Genomic DNA, 16,847 nt, shown 5'->3' with positions numbered 1-16,847 from the left:
TACTCAGCCGAACAGTGAATACCCCCAACCGTGATCCTTCCTCCCCCTCTGCACAATGTTTTATATGTGAGTATACAATAAAGAAGCAACCCTGAAAAAGAAGTACTCGTGAGTCTGCCGACTTTTTTTCATCTTCTCCTTATACTATATATATGACACGTCTTTCAAGTCAGAGCACCACCATATCTTTGGGGACCACTCCAACCCATCCCTATATCCTAGTCCTAGTGGTTGTCAGTAGCAGTGCCGGACATTGAACTTTCTATTTTTGCCTAATTTAGAAATCTGTTTAATGTTCTGGCACCAGTTGATTTAAAAAAAAAAAAAAAAATGTCACCAAAGTATCCCTTTAAGTACCCCTCACAACAGGTCATGATTTGCGGATAGCTCATATAGAGGACACTTGTAGTGATGTCTGATGACCATTATTCTATCACCTGTGAAAGACTGAAATCCTGAAAAAAAAAAAAAAGACCTGTTGGGGTACTTAAAGGGGTTATCCAGGAAAAAACTTTTTTTTATATATCAACTGGCTCCAGAAAGTTAAACAGATTTGTAAATTACTTCTATTTAAAAATCTTAATCCTTTCAGTACTTATGAGCTTCTGACGTTAAGGTTGTTCTTTTCTGTCTAAGTGCTCTCTGATGACACATGTCTCGGGAACCGCCCAGTTTAGAAGCAAATCCCCATAACAAACCTCTTCTAAGCTGGGCGGTTCCCAGGACACGTGTCATCAGAAAGCAAGAACAAACTTAACTTCAGAAGCTCATAAGTACTGAAAGGATTAAGATTTTTTAATAGAAGTAATTTACAAATCCGTTTAACTTTCTGGAACCAGTTGATATATATATAAAAGAAAGTTTTTTTTTCCTGGAATACCCCTTTAAGGACAGAGTTGTGAAACACTGGGCTAAGTCATTAAGGTGGTTTACAAGAACTAAAGGCACGAGACACTGACATCCTGTCTACCCAATAGAGAATGTAATTGTCTGGTACTAAGACTGGTGGTCACGTAAACCAGCTGCAGTAATGAAATACTGGTGGTGAGTTGAGAAAGCATAATATGGGAAAAGAAACGTAGAGAGTGTTTCTTAAGCATATAGGTTCTCTAGTCCCAGCCGCCCCCACACAGCACACCTCACCTGAGCACTAGTGACATCTGGGGCCAGAAACTGGGAGTCTTTAAGCAGCTCACAGATTTCCGCACGTGTCCCTTCTCCATTAGGCAGTCGGGCAGCAGCATCTCGCACTAAAGGATAAAAGGAAAGTTCAGACAGAAATGTTAATACTAGTTAATTATACTTCAACATTCCCCAAATGAAACCACCACCATCATCCCACCACTTACCAAGAGACAAGATGGTGACATAAGCCGGCCGGTCAGAGCGCAGCAGGGAATGCTCTCGTGCTTTGTTGAGTGATGTCTCCTTGTCAAAGACGCCCTTCACTGGCCCAACAACCGAATCGAATCCATGCATGCGGAACGTGAAGGCTTTGTGGGGCTGCAGATAGCGGTGACGTTCCTAAGGAAAGGGTGAGAGAAGACACAGAATGGTGATAAACCCTGTTCATACAGGACCAAGGCTGGAAAGTCTAAGGCCATACCCCACAAGTGAAGGAAGTAAAAAAAAAAAAAAAAACATGCATTCTTCTAGGATCAGCTGGTTACTTCTTTCCTCCACCAACATCTTACCTGCTCCTGGAAGATTCGCTTCTCATCACCAGAACTAGGCCTCACAATGTAATCGGTCCTCCTAAAAGGGAAAAAAAACCTAAGTATAAAATGTACAGAATAGTCCCCCTCCCCCACTTTCTAAATCTGAAGAAATCTTCTGATCTGTGATAAGCAGTGACTGTATTACTTACACTCTGGGGACCGGTGTTCCGGTGTCAACGCTCTCCTCAATCTCCTAGAGAAGGAATTTAATGCCGTTAATGTTATTACAACTAAATCCATGAAAGAAAAGGGCAGCAAAAAAAATAAATAAATAAAATAAAATAAAACCTTCATTGGGCAAATACTAGAATACAGATAGACAAAAGCCAGTCATAAACTGACACCCTGCTCTTACCTTGGATAATATATGATCCTTTGTCTCCAACCAAAGGTGAAATAAAGCCACAAGCTCCTTCTCCAAGTCGCTGGGGGGACCTGAACAATACAGAGAAAATAAGTGCTCTATTCACTGCAACAGAACGGGGAGGTGCGAGGCGCCAGTGACTTACCTAGGCATCTCCACTGCTGCGTCTTCTCCTTGAATTCCACATACGGAGTGAAGCCAGACAATGTTCCTGAGGAGAGAAAACTACAATGGAATCTTTCAACAATAACCAGGTCTCTTTTCGCCAGTTCCCCAAAAGCTGTAAATTATCGTTCTTGAAGGCTACATCTCTTACCTTTACTGTCCCCACTGAGATACAGGAGTGCAGAATGGACCAGGTCACACCAGTTAGGGACCGCAGAGAACCAGCTGTTCAGGGTGCTTGCGGGCGATGACTGCCAGTGCGACACCTTATCCTCCAACTGCAACACAAGTCATCATCAATGTGACACCCAACAATCGAATGCACCCGATTTGTCAACCTACAGGGGGCACTGCAGGCAGAACCTAAAGGAATGGTGCAGTCCCTAGTAAATAAATCTCAATCACTGAACTGAGAAGATCTACAGTTCTCTCATATTTTTCCCTGATTCCTAACAATATTTAGGCATCTGCTTGCTGTAAATGAAAAGTAAAATCTTGGCTCTTGGGCTGTAATAATAACATGGCACTACCTGCTGATCAAGGAGCATTAATAAAGTGAAATAAACCAAACGAAGGCATCATGTCCACCTCTTACCAGCATGAGACTGGAGGGGCCCTCCACCATGAGGATATCCAGTAACAGCGTGAAGAAGCTGGCCGAGATCTCATTGAACATTAGTGGCGGCTTCACATCATCCATGGGTCTATAGAATAAGAACAAAACTAGTTTAGAATCAATAAATGCAGTTAGGCAGTGGAGGAGGGGGCTATCTTATCCACTGTCTAGTATCAATAATTCTATGAAGCGTCATGTAAACAACACACATATTGATAGGACATATACAGAAGTCACTGCCTCCCAGCAAATCATACAAAAGAATGAGGATGGGACTTACTCCTCCTTTACTACAGTCAAAGGGGTGGGAACAGACTGGTCACTGGGCATCAGCGCTGGCATCATGTCCGTTTCTTCGGGGACTTCTGGGTAATCATCTGGCTCTGTCTTAATAGGTTTCATCTTCTTCTTTTTCCTTTCATCTCGCTCCTTCACTCTTCTCTTCATAGTAGCCAAATCAAAGAGGGCTGAAAAAAGAATACAAAATAAAGTCAGAAATCTAAATTAAAGTGTACCTGTCATCAACAAAAACTTTTTATATAATGTAGATAATACCATTATATGTATATTTATAATATACAATGATTAAAAATTATGTATATTTTTGGGTGAACAAAATGCTGTACCTGCAGCTATTGCCTATGTGTCTTTGTGAGGAGTCCAAATACAGGAAGTGAGGGCGGGACAAGCAGGGCTCTGTGCAGACTCCTGGCTTGTCAATCATCCTAATGTGTGAGTCCGGAGAGTGTCAGAGCATCGGTGCACAGAGCCCCGCTTGTCCTCAGTGCACAGAGCCCCGCTTGTCCTCAGTGCACAGAGCCCCGCTTGTCCTCAGTGCACAGAGCCCCGCTTGTCCTCAGTGCACAGAGCCCCGCTTGTCCTCAGTGCACAGAGCCCCGCTTGTCCTCAGTGCACAGAGCCCCGCTTGTCCTCAGTGCACAGAGCCCCGCTTGTCCTCAGTGCACAGAGCCCCGCTTGTCCTCAGTGCACAGAGCCCCGCTTGTCCTCAGTGCACAGAGCCCCGCTTGTCCTCAGTGCACAGAGCCCCGCTTGTCCTCAGTGCACAGAGCCCCGCTTGTCCTCAGTGCACAGAGCCCCGCTTGTCTACTCTCACTTCCTGTATTTGGACTCCTCATAGAGACACACAGGCAATAACTGTAGGAGCAAAAATATACACATTTTTTAACCAATGTATATTACAAATGTACATATAATGGTATTATTACTAAAGAATGGTATTATTACTATAGAGCTGCACTCACTATTCTGCTGATTGAGTAACTGTGTTCATACATTACTTACATATTATACTGGGGCAACATTCTGCTATGGGGCCCTAAGCTGTGGACCCCATTTTATCCAGATTTACGAAGAGTCTTTTACCTGCCAGAGAATTCTTTCTGCCAGCATTAACCCGAGTCATGATATCATTCATGGTCACGTCATCCGTCATGAGATCCGGATGATCCTGCAACAGAGATAGAAATGATCTACATCAGTGTTTCCCAACCAGGGTGCCTCAGCTGTTGCAAAACTACAACTCCCAGCATCCTCGGACAGCCAAAGGCATGTGGGGAGTTGTAGTTTTGCAACAGCTGGAGGCGCCCTCATTGGAAACACTGATCTACACAATCAAAGATTTGTGGCCTCTGTCCATTAATGAAGTCATGTGAATGTCATCTGTAACTGTCCCATATTACAAGATTCATCATTCCCCTCCATTTTAACCCCATCCAATATTGCACACAAATCTTTTAGCATTTATCACTGCATGGAGTCTTCTATATAAGGAATGGGCCTAGTCCTGACAAATTTCATTCAGGGGTGCCCAGTCATCTGTAAATGAGCTTTCACTTTTTTTGTCTTCTGTTCCTCTATATTTTCTTCATGTTTGTTTGACATTAAAGGTTTCTAAACACTGAAAAACCCTGCACTTGAGTAGGACAGCTGACAGCAAGTGTTAGCTTTGAATAATGTGAGTGACTAAAACAAAGTCCAATAGGAAGATACAGAGCTGTTTGCTATACAAGAATTAGGCTTCAGTGACATAAAACCAGACAGCTGGAGACATCACACACAGCCTCCCTTTCCACTACTATTAAAACCAAGAAGAAGCACCTCTGGGGAGTTCCTCTCCCTCCTCCGGGTATAGAAAAGGGTAAGAACAGCAGTATCCTCAGTGATGTATTCACATTCATCCAGAATCTTGTCCTGTACTGCTGATCTGACATGTTACACCTTTAGGTTACTTACCGGTTGATGTTTTCTCTTCTCCCGGTGTTTTCGCAACAACAGCTTTAAGTCACGCTCTGTCAGTTCAACTTTGTCTTTATAAAAAGAAACAAAATAAATAATGTGTAAAAAATTTTTTAAAGTGACACAAAGAATCCAAAAAATGTATTCCGTTTTATTCCAGAAAATAGTGAAAGAAAAGTGATGCAAATCTACTCTTACAGGAGGCTTAGATTTTGTGGTTTAAACAGAGTCCAAAACACGCCATATTTACCAAGACTTACCTGCGGTCTTCATGTCCTGAGTGGAGAGTGTCTGGACTGAGCGGAGAGGAACAGCAGCTCCAGGCAACTGGGGTGGGTGACCCCGGTAACCAAGAGCTCAAATCTAAACATGAAGGAAGAGACTTCATTATAACTACTGCTTTGGGGGTGTCACTGGGTGATCTACACAAGGACCCCTAAGGCTCTTGATCCTCACCTTCCTCCTCTGAGGACAGAGTAGCATCCCCACACTCCTCCTTCACCTCTCGCAGGATCTTCAGGTAACGCCGCTGTGCCCGCCGCTCTCTTTCCTCTGGGGAGTTCCGCAGGGAGGCTAGCTTCCTCTTCAGCACCAGGTCTGGACCTTTCTTCCTTGCAACATCTAAAAGTTCCTTTAAACAGCACAGAGAGCAGGGCTGACCCATTCAGACTCATGACACAAGCACAGAGACGACACATCACCTCAGACGGGGGAGGATGACCTACCTGCCTGGATGCCAGGATTTGCTTCAGTAAGTTGTGGAAATACTGCTGCTGAGATGTCAGGTATCGCTTATACTGAGACTTGAGACACAGCTGTCGATACTTCACCACCTCCGGGTTCAGGTGACCATCTGACAGGCAGAGAGAAGACAAGAATCATTTAGAACAGGTTTATTCTTTGACTTTGCTATCTAGAGGCATTAAGTAATTTTTGGAAACAAGCCACTGCAGTTTTTGATGCAGATTATTGAGACATTCCAGAAGGAGGAGGAGGAAGTATATGTCCTTCTTTTACATTTGGTTGTTCCATTTGAACAGAAAACTGCTGCAAGAACTGCAATGTGCCCCAGCAATATAAAATCACACTTCGTGTGATGTGACACCAGCCTAAATGGAACCACGAATCATAGATGGTGAGATATACAGTGGTCCCTCAACATACGATGGTAATCCGTTCCAAATGGACCATCGTTTGTTGAAACCATCGTATGTTGAGGGATCCGTGCAATGTAAAGTATAGGACAGTGGTCTACAACCTGCGGACCTCAAGATGTTGCAAAACTACAACACCCAGCATGCCCGGACAGCCAACGGCTGTCCGGGCATGCTGGGAGTTGTAGTTTTGCAACATCTGAAGGTCCGCAGGTTGAAGACCACTGGTTTTGGAGGTTATACTCATGTGTCCCCACCGCTCCGGACCGTCACCACCGGATGTCGCCTTCCATCGCTGTTGCCGCGTCCCCGACGCTCCGGCAAGGCCTCTGCTTCCCTGGCATCCTCGCTCTCTGTCGCCGCCATCACGTCGTTACACACACCGCTCCTATTGGATGACGGGACGGCGGTGCGCAGCGACGTGATGACGACGATGGAGAGCGCCGACGATGCAGGGGATCCTGAAGAGGACGCGCCGGAGCCCCGAGGACAGGTAAGTGATCGTCAGCGGACCACACGGGGCACCGTAAACGGCTATCCGGTGGCAGCTGAAGCAGTCACTCAAAAGCATTGTATGTTGATGCTGCCTTCAACATGCGATGGCCTCTGAGACGCCATCGTATGTTGAAATGATTGTATGTCGGGGCCATCGTAAGTAGGGGGGTCACTGTATAAGTGAGCCAAACCTGTATGACTGAAATACAGGATTTGGCTTCCAGCATGAGGATTGTACATCAATCATGCAGAGGAGGGAGGAGGCATGCATGATGCAGCTCAGCCCAGCCATTTCGACAGTTGTATTTAGAAGAAAAACTATTATTTTATAACTCTGCAAATAACCATCAGCTAAAAGACAGGCATCATTTATTTTAGCTCCCTATCAGTTGTATGTCCATGTCTGCAGTTCTTTGCATTATCTATAGATGAAAGATTCACTCTACATTAGGATAGTTATTTTTTATTTTTTTTTTACTTTTTATTTTACTCTTAGGTTCCAAATGGTTGTTTTAATGTATGTAATTTTGAAAATTAAATCATTAAAAAAAAAGTAGGATCAGCCTGTATTGTGGTTTTACACTTTGAATAAAAAAATAAATACATAAAAAAAAAAAAGATAGGTAGACAACAATGTCCCCATTCTCTGACAGCAAGAAAATATCTGGAATTGAAACACACAGCAAATCAGAGTTCCAGAATTTCTTGGTGGCACGTGAGGAGCGGAACTCACCCCTGAAGAGCTTTTGGGCCGTGTGCAGAGGATTTCCAAAGCGGAAGTTTTCCCCCCTGAAGAGGGAACGGACCACCTGCTCCTGCTGTTCCGAGTTGTTCTCAGGAAAGGATGGAAGAAACTGGCTGAGGTGCTCCCGCTGTGAGTCCGATAAGACGTTCTTCCAGGTGTCCATGCTGACCACATCAAAGAAGAGTTCAGGCTATGAGTAGAGAGAAGGGGAAACACTAAGATCCCAAAGACCACTCCCATCATCCTCACCATGCTCCTTTTATCCCCTTCATGTCACCAGTACACCCCCTCCCCCGCCCTCCAAATCATCCACTGCTCTACTACCAATCCCAGGCACAGTCTAACTATAAAGACAATTTCCATTCAAGAACCTGGGTAAGTATCTCTGTTTTAGCTGCTACTTTAATCTTAGCGGTTGCACCAAACTTTCCTGGAAACAGATAGGTAAACGCTAATCAGAATTGGGAACTAACAGGAGGGAAAATCCTATAGTGAATGAAGAAAAATAATAAAGATTATAATGTATAGGGCAGCGGTCTCCAACCTGTGGACCTCCAGATGTTGCAAAACTACAACTCCCAGCATGCCCGGACAGCCGTTGGCTGTCCGGGCATGCTGGGAGTTGTAGTTTTGCAACATCTGGAGGTCCACAGGTTAAAGACCACTGGTATAGGGGAATAAACAAGAAGAGGTATCAAGGGTTGCCTTAGTTTGCCGGACCTTGAATGAAAAGGATATATTTGTAGTGTTTAGGGGAATGTACAGACATTTTTTAGAAACTGAAGCCTAAAAATATCCCTGTGCTTAAAGGGGTACTCCGCCCCCAGACATCTTATCCCCTATCCAAAGGATAGGGGATAAGATGTCAGATCGCCGGGGTCCCGCTGCTGGGGACCCTGGGGATCACTGCTGCAGCACCCCGCTATTATTACTGCGCAGAGAGAGTTCGCTCTGCACGTAATGATGGGCAGTACAGGGGCCGGAGCATCTTTACGTCACGGCTCCGCCCCCGTCAATACAAGTCTATGGGAAGGGGGCGCGGCTGTCGTCATGCCCCCTGTCATAGACTTGCATTAAGGGGACGGGCCGTGATGTCATGAGGGGCGGAGCCATGACGTCACGCTGCTCCGGCCCCTGTATCGCCTGTCATTACGCACAGAGCGAACTCGCTCTGCGCAGTAATTATAGCGGGGTGCCGCAGCAGCGATCCCCGGGGTCCCCAGCAGCGGGACCGCGGCGATCTAACATCTCATCCCCTATCCTTTGGATAGGGGATAAGATGCCAGGGGCGGAGTACCCCTTTAATAGACCTAGAATGAATAAGAAATATGTACAGTTTACTGGTCCTATGGAATATGTGTTCATACCATTGTAGACAGGAAACCCTATAGATGGTTTTGCATGAAAATCCCAGTAGATCAGCAGTTTCTGAAATACTCAGACCAGCCCGTCTGGCACCATCAACCATGCCACATTTAAAGGGGCACTCCACTGGAAAACATTTCTTTTAAAATCAACTGGTGCCAGAAAGTTATACAGATTTGAATTTTACTTCTATTTAAAAAAAAATCTTAACCCTTCCAGTACTTATCAGCTGCTGTAAAATACAGAGGAAGTTCTTTACTTTTTGAATTTCTTTCCAGTCTGACCACAGCGCTCTCTGCTGACACCTCTGTCCATGTCAGGAACTGTCCAGAGTAGGAGAAATCCCCATAGCAAACCTCTCCTGCTCTGGACAGTTCCTGATATGGACAGAGGTGTCAGCAGAGAGCACTGTGGTCAGACTGAAAAGAAATTCAAAAAGTAAACAACTTCCTATGGAGCATACAACAGCTGATAAGTACTGGAAGGATTAAGATTTTTAAATAAAAGTAATTTACAAATCTGTATAACTTTCTGGCACAAGTTGAGTTAAAAAAAATTCCACTGGAGTACCCCTTTAAAGTCACTTAAATCCCCTTTTTTCCATATTCTGATGTTCAGTTTGAAATTCAGCAAGTTGCTGCCATGTGGTTGGCTGACTAACTATTTGCTTTAACAAGCAATTGAACAGGTGTAACTAATACAATGGTCAGTGGGAGTTTGAATTTTAGAAGGAAAAGAACACATAGAAACAAATACCTATTCTGCACATATCCTGTTTATTGCTGGTGTATCAAGCACATGAATATTATTAAGCATTTGTTATTATGGAATGTGTGTTCATACAAGGGATGTTCTGACACTCGGTCATGCTGGGAGTTTTAGTCTTAAAACAGCTGTAAGGCTGGAATTCCAATTGTTTTTTGGGGGAAAAACGGCAAGAAAAACGCTGTATAGAGCCGCTCCGCATCTCTGCTATATTATGGACGATCACTTCTGGTGTCAGGATTGAGACCCTGGGCGATAGGTCTATTAGTGCAGGTACTACTACTCCCATCATGGAAAAGTCTGTTCCATGCTGGGAGTAGTAGTACTACCTAAAAAAAATGTAAAAAAATTTGAGAAAAAAAAGTGAAACACACCCACACACTTTATTAAAAATTAATTAAAAGTTAATTATAAAAAAAATTTAATTTCCTTAAATAAATTTGTTCCCATCCCTACTGCATCCTTTTTTATTTTTTGTGTGTACCCAACACATTTAAAAAAAAAAAAAAAAAACACCAATGGGGACAAAAATGCAATTTCAACTCAAATGCAAAAACGACAGATGTAGGAAATTGCACTGGCGTTTTTTCCAGTGGAAAAAAACTCTGGAAAAAAAAAAGTGGAATCCTAGCCGAAGGCTGCACGCGTGACACGTACGGTCTAAACCATGCTCTTTGAGTGACGGCTATTTCTACCAACAACAAATTGAGCCCTCTGAGGCTAAGTTTCCACTTGTTTTTTTTTTCTGGCAGTTTTTGGATATCTGCCACTGCAGTTTTTGAGCCAAAGCCAGAAGTGCATTCAAAAGGAATAGGACATATAAAGGAAGGACTTATACTTCTCCTCCCTTATGGATCCACTTCTGACTTTGGCTCAAAAACTGCAGTGGCTGTATTCCAAAAACTGCCAGAAAAAAAAGTGGAAACTTAGCCTGACACACGTGAAGGTGCTTCAATTATACAACAGATAACCCCATGGGGGTAAGTGGATTCTTCTCATATCACGGGTGATTAAAAACAGTCCCTGTGGTCTCAAATTTTGTACCACGCTCAGTTTCAGGGGTGTTGCTAGTGACAAAACCTCTACAATTGACTGCAGCTCAGTCACTCACTGCACGATAACTAGGTTACAGTTTAAATTTGTTATTATGTTACTTAAATATTGGTGACTATTAACGTGTATTTAGAGCATTGTTTCCCAATCAGGGTGCCTCCAGCTGTTGCAAAACTACAACTCCCAGGATGCCCGGACAGCCGAAGGCTGTCCGAGCATGCTGGGAGTTGTAGTTTTGCAACAGCTGGAAGCACCCTGATTGGGAAACAATGATTTAGAGTCTAGTGAAGACGTAAAGGGGTACTCCGGTGGAATTTCTTTCTCTTTACAAACTGGTGCCAGAAAGTTAAACAGATTTGTAAATGACTTCTATTAAAAAATCTTAGTCCTTCCAGTACTTATTAGCTGCTGAATACTACAGAGGAACTTCTTTTCTTTTTGGAACACACAGCTCTCTGCTGACATCATGACCACAGTGCTCTCTGCTGACATCTCTGTCCATTTTAAGGACTGTCCAGAGCAGGAGAAAATCCCCGTTGCAAACATATGCTGCTCTAGACAGTTCCTAAAATGGACAGAGATGTCAGCAGAGAGCACTGTGGTCACGATGTCCGCAGAGAGCACTGTGCTCCGAAAATAATTTCCTCTGTAGTATTCAGCAGCTAATAAGTACTGGAAGGATTAAGATTTTTTTTTAATAGAAGTAATTTACAAATCTGTTTAACTTTCTGGCACCAGTTGATAAAAAAAAAAAAAAAAAAGTTTTCTACCGGAGTACCCTTTCAAAATGTGTTTGTGCCTTAATGAGGGCTAATATATACACCTTATGTGTCAGTGAACATGTTGTGCACCACAGTCACAAAACACTAATGTGGCATTCTCCACCTATTTTAGCAACCCCAATGCTTGATTAGTGTATGGCACAAACTACAGAGAGCCAGGAACTGCAATATAAGATCAGAAAGTGTCACACTCCAACATGTTTCACCACTGACACTGGCTTCTTCAAAGAACAAACTGACAGCTGTAAACAAGAATGTTCCCATTCACTGACATCAAGCAGAGGGGTATTCCCACCTCATAAAATCATGGCTTCATGGCCCCTGTGGCAGGCGGAGGTGGTCAGGGGACTCTCGTTCTAGAGATAGGTGTGGGTACTAGATTGGTCACCAGACCCCCATCCTACATGACACTGCTGCGTGTTGTGTCTGGCCTCTTCTGTGAGACTAGGAATGGCTAAATCATCAGACACAGGGCATGTATTACTGGACTGCTCTCTAGAGAATGGGATGGCGGATGTATATAGAGGTAGTGCACTTACATCCTCCAGCAAATCCTCTGGAAGACTGACTCTTGTTCCTCCAAGTAAGCACGGCTCCATAATCCCCGTCCCATTGCTGGTCAGGCAGGGCCCCAGGTCCAGGGGATCGCTTAGCATCGTGTCCAGGGAATCCATGTGTTCTCAGCTGGTGGGGAAAACATGGCGGATAAATGGTGGGAGCTGCTCAGTCCTACCTCTCTAAAGACCTCCCCTGAGAGTAAAAGCCACACAAGCTTACATTCTACATGACACACTGCCTGCCACTCCACCCCCCACCCATCTACATGACACATACCTGCCCCTCTGCCCCCCATGTATATGACACATACCTGCCCCTCTACTCCCCATGTATATGACACATACCTGCCCCTCTACTCCCCCTTGTATATGACACATACCTGCCCCTCTGCCCCCCATGTATATGACACATACCTGCCCCTCTACTCCCCCATGTATATGACACATACCTGCCCCTCTACTCCCCCATGTATATGACACATACCTGCCCCTCTACTCCCCCATGTATATGACACATACCTGCCCCTCTACTCCCCCATGTATATGACACATACCTGCCCCTCTACTCCCCCATGTATATGACACATACCTGCCCCTCTACCCCCCCATGTATATGACACATACCTGCCCCTCTACCCCCCCATGTATATGACACATACCTGCCCCTCTACCCCCCCCCCATGTATATGACACATACCTGCCCCTCTACCCCCCCCCCATGTATATGACACACTACCTGCCCCTCTACCCCCCCCCCATGTATATGACACACTACCTGCCCCTCTACCCCCCCCCCATGTATATGACACATACCTGCCCCTCTACCCCCCATGTATATGACACATACCTGCCCCTCTACCCCCCATGTATATGACACATACCTGCCCCTCTACCCCCCATGTATATGACACATACCTGCCCCTCTACCCCCCATGTATATGACACATACCTGCCCCTCTACCCCCCATGTATATGACACATACCTGCCCCTCTACCCCCCATGTATATGACACATACCTGCCCCTCTACCCCCCCCCCATGTATATGACACATACCTGCCCCTCTACCCCCCCCCATGTATATGACACATACCTGCCCCTCTACCCCCCCCCCCATGTATATGACACATACCTGCCCCTCTACCCCCCCCCCCCCATGTATATGACACATACCTGCCCCTCTACCCCCCCCCCCATGTATATGACACATACCTGCCCCTCTACCCCCCCCCATGTATATGACACATACCTGCCCCTCTACCCCCCCATGTATATGACACATACCTGCCCCTCTACCCCCCCCCATGTATATGACACATACCTGCCCCTCTACCCCCCATGTATATGACACATACCTGCCCCTCTACCCCCCCCATGTATATGACACATACCTGCCCCTCTGCCCCCCCCATGTATATGACACATACCTGCCCCTCTGCCCCCCCATGTATATGACACATACCTGCCCCTCTACCCCCCCATGTATATGACACATACCTGCCCCTCTACCCCCCCATGTATATGACACATACCTGCCCCTCTACCCCCCCATGTATATGACACATACCTGCCCCTCTACTCCCCCATGTATATGACACATACCTGCCCCTCTACCCCCCCATGTATATGACACATACCTGCCCCTCTACCCCCCATGTATATGACACATACCTGCCCCTCTACCCCCCCATGTATATGACACATACCTGCCCCTCTACCCCCCCCCATGTATATGTCACATACCTGCCCCTCTACCCCCCCCATGTATATGACACATACCTGCCCCTCTGCCCCCCCCATGTATATGACACATACCTGCCCCTCTGCCCCCCCATGTATATGACACATACCTGCCCCTCTGCCCCCCCATGTATATGACACATACCTGCCCCTCTACTCCCCCATGTATATGACACATACCTGCCCCTCTACTCCCCCATGTATATGACACATACCTGCCCTCTACTCCCCCATGTATATGACACATACCTGCCCCTCTGCCCCCCATGTATATGACACATACCTGCCCCTCTACCCCCCATGTATATGACACATACCTGCCCCTCTACTCCCCCATGTATATGACACATACCTGCCCCTCTACTCCCCCATGTATATGACACATATCTGCCCCTCTACCCCCCATGTATATGACACATACCTGCCCCTCTACCCCCCCATGTATATGACACATACCTGCCCCTCTACCCCCCCCCATGTATATGACACATACCTGCCCCTCTACCCCCCCATGTATATGACACATACCTGCCCCTCTACCCCCCCATGTATATGACACATACCTGCCCCTCTACTCCCCCATGTATATGACACATACCTGCCCCTCTACTCCCCCATGTATATGACACATACCTGCCCTCTACTCCCCCATGTATATGACACATACCTGCCCCTCTGCCCCCCATGTATATGACACATACCTGCCCCTCTACCCCCCATGTATATGACACATACCTGCCCCTCTACTCCCCCATGTATATGACACATACCTGCCCCTCTACTCCCCCATGTATATGACACATACCTGCCCCTCTACTCCCCCATGTATATGACACATACCTGCCCCTCTACTCCCCCATGTATATGACACATACCTGCCCCTCTACTCCCCCATGTATATGACACATACCTGCCTCTCTACTCCCCCATGTATATGACACATACCTGCCCCTCTACTCCCCCATGTATATGACACATACCTGCCCCTCTACCCCCCATGTATATGACACATACCTGCCCCTCTACTCCCCCATGTATATGACACATACCTGCCCCTCTACTCCCCCATGTATATGACACATACCTGCCCCTCTACTCCCCCATGTATATGACACATACCTGCCCCTCTACCCCCCCCATGTATATGACACATACCTGCCCCTCTACCCCCCATGTATATGACACATACCTGCCCCTCTACCCCCCATGTATATGACACATACCTGCCCCTCTACCCCCCATGTATATGACACATACCTGCCCCTCTACCCCCCCATGTATATGACACATACCTGCCCCTCTACCCCCCATGTATATGACACATACCCGCCCCTCTACTCCCCATGTATATGACACATACCCGCCCCTCTACTCCCCCATGTATATGACACATACCTGCCCCTCTACTCCCCCATGTATATGACACATACCTGCCCCTCTACTCCCCCATGTATATGACACATACCTGCCCCTCTACTCCCCCATGTATATGACACATACCTGCCCCTCTACTCCCCCATGTATATGACACATACCTGCCCCTCTACCCCCCCCCATGTATATGACACATACCTGCCCCTCTACCCCCCCCATGTATATGACACATACCTGCCCCTCTACCCCCCCATGTATATGACACATACCCGCCCCTCTACCCCCCATGTATATGACACATACCCGCCCCTCTACTCCCCATGTATATGACACATACCTGCCCCTCTACTCCCCCATGTATATGACACATACCTGCCCCTCTACTCCCCCATGTATATGACACATACCTGCCCCTCTACTCCCCCATGTATATGACACATACCTGCCCCTCTACTCCCCCATGTATATGACACATACCTGCCCCTCTACTCCCCCATGTATATGACACATACCTGCCCCTCTACTCCCCCATGTATATGACACATACCTGCCCCTCTACCCCCCCCATGTATATGACACATACCTGCCCCTCTACCCCCCCCATGTATATGACACATACCTGCCCCTCTACCCCCCCATGTATATGACACATACCTGCCCCTCTACCCCCCCATGTATATGACACATACCTGCCCCTCTACTCCCCATGTATATGACACATACCTGCCCCTCTACTCCCCATGTATATGACACATACCTGCCCCTCTACTCCCCCATGTATATGACACATACCTGCCCCTCTACTCCCCCCTGTATATGACACATACCTGCCCCTCTACTCCCCCATGTATATGACACATACCTGCCCCTCTACCCCCCCCATGTATATGACACATACCTGCCCCTCTACCCCCCCATGTATATGACACATACCTGCCCCTCTACTCCCCATGTATATGACACATACCTGCCCCTCTACTCCCCATGTATATGACACATACCTGCCCCTCTACTCCCCCATGTATATGACACATACCTGCCCCTCTACTCCCCCATGTATATGACACATACCTGCCCGTCTACTCCCCCCTGTATATGACACATACCTGCCCCTCTACTCCCCCATGTATATGACACATACCTGCCCCTCTACCCCCCCCCCCCATGTATACGACACACTACCTGCCCCTCTACTCCCCATGTATATGACACATACCTGCCCCTCTACTCCCCCATGTATATGACACATACCTGCCCCTCTACTCCCCCATGTATATGACACATACCTGCCCCTCCCCCTCGCTATCTGCCCTTCTGTCGCCTCTCACCTCCCGGTGTGTCTTCACCTCCTCTCCTCATGTACATTGATCCCTCCACATCGTTCTGCTCGAAGACTCCTCAATCTCCGGGACATCCTGCCCGGTACCGGCTTCCGCCCTCCTTTCCGGAAGTGACCTACCGGAAGCAAACAACCGCACGTGGGAAACACTTCCTGTACACTCCGGGCAGAGTTGTCCGCAGAAAGCTGCTTCTCATCAAACGGCCATGAGCCAGCAGAGTGTATCACAGGGATGGGATTCATGCAGGTTTAGCAGAGTGTATCACAGGGATGGGATACATGCAGGGTGTATCATAGGGATGGGATACATGCAGGGTGTATCATAGGGATGGGATACATGCAGGGTGTATCATAGGGATG

At 46.7% G+C, this 16,847-nt stretch overlaps 1 protein-coding gene across 1 annotated transcript in view; it reads right to left on the bottom strand.

Moving 5' to 3' along the window:
- The window catches only part of NFRKB (nuclear factor related to kappaB binding protein), a 42,598-nt gene extending 25,995 nt beyond the window's left edge, over positions 1–16,603 (bottom strand). Inside the window, 18 exon segments of the mRNA XM_056543341.1 lie at positions 1,144–1,250; positions 1,350–1,524; positions 1,695–1,755; positions 1,868–1,911; positions 2,074–2,153; positions 2,228–2,293; positions 2,399–2,525; positions 2,843–2,951; positions 3,144–3,330; positions 4,247–4,331; positions 5,117–5,190; positions 5,380–5,449; positions 5,451–5,482; positions 5,576–5,750; positions 5,845–5,972; positions 7,502–7,703; positions 12,018–12,162; positions 16,477–16,603. Coding sequence (XP_056399316.1) covers positions 1,144–1,250; positions 1,350–1,524; positions 1,695–1,755; positions 1,868–1,911; positions 2,074–2,153; positions 2,228–2,293; positions 2,399–2,525; positions 2,843–2,951; positions 3,144–3,330; positions 4,247–4,331; positions 5,117–5,190; positions 5,380–5,449; positions 5,451–5,482; positions 5,576–5,750; positions 5,845–5,972; positions 7,502–7,703; positions 12,018–12,152 — 1,857 coding nt within the window. The 5' untranslated portion in view covers positions 12,153–12,162; positions 16,477–16,603.
- Positions 16,604–16,847: the final 244 nt, after the last annotated feature.

The sequence above is a fragment of the Hyla sarda genome, chromosome 10 (assembly GCF_029499605.1).
Source record: "Hyla sarda isolate aHylSar1 chromosome 10, aHylSar1.hap1, whole genome shotgun sequence".
NCBI classification, from domain to species: domain Eukaryota; kingdom Metazoa; phylum Chordata; class Amphibia; order Anura; family Hylidae; genus Hyla; species Hyla sarda.
This window is presented reverse-complemented; position numbering and strand designations above follow the sequence as displayed.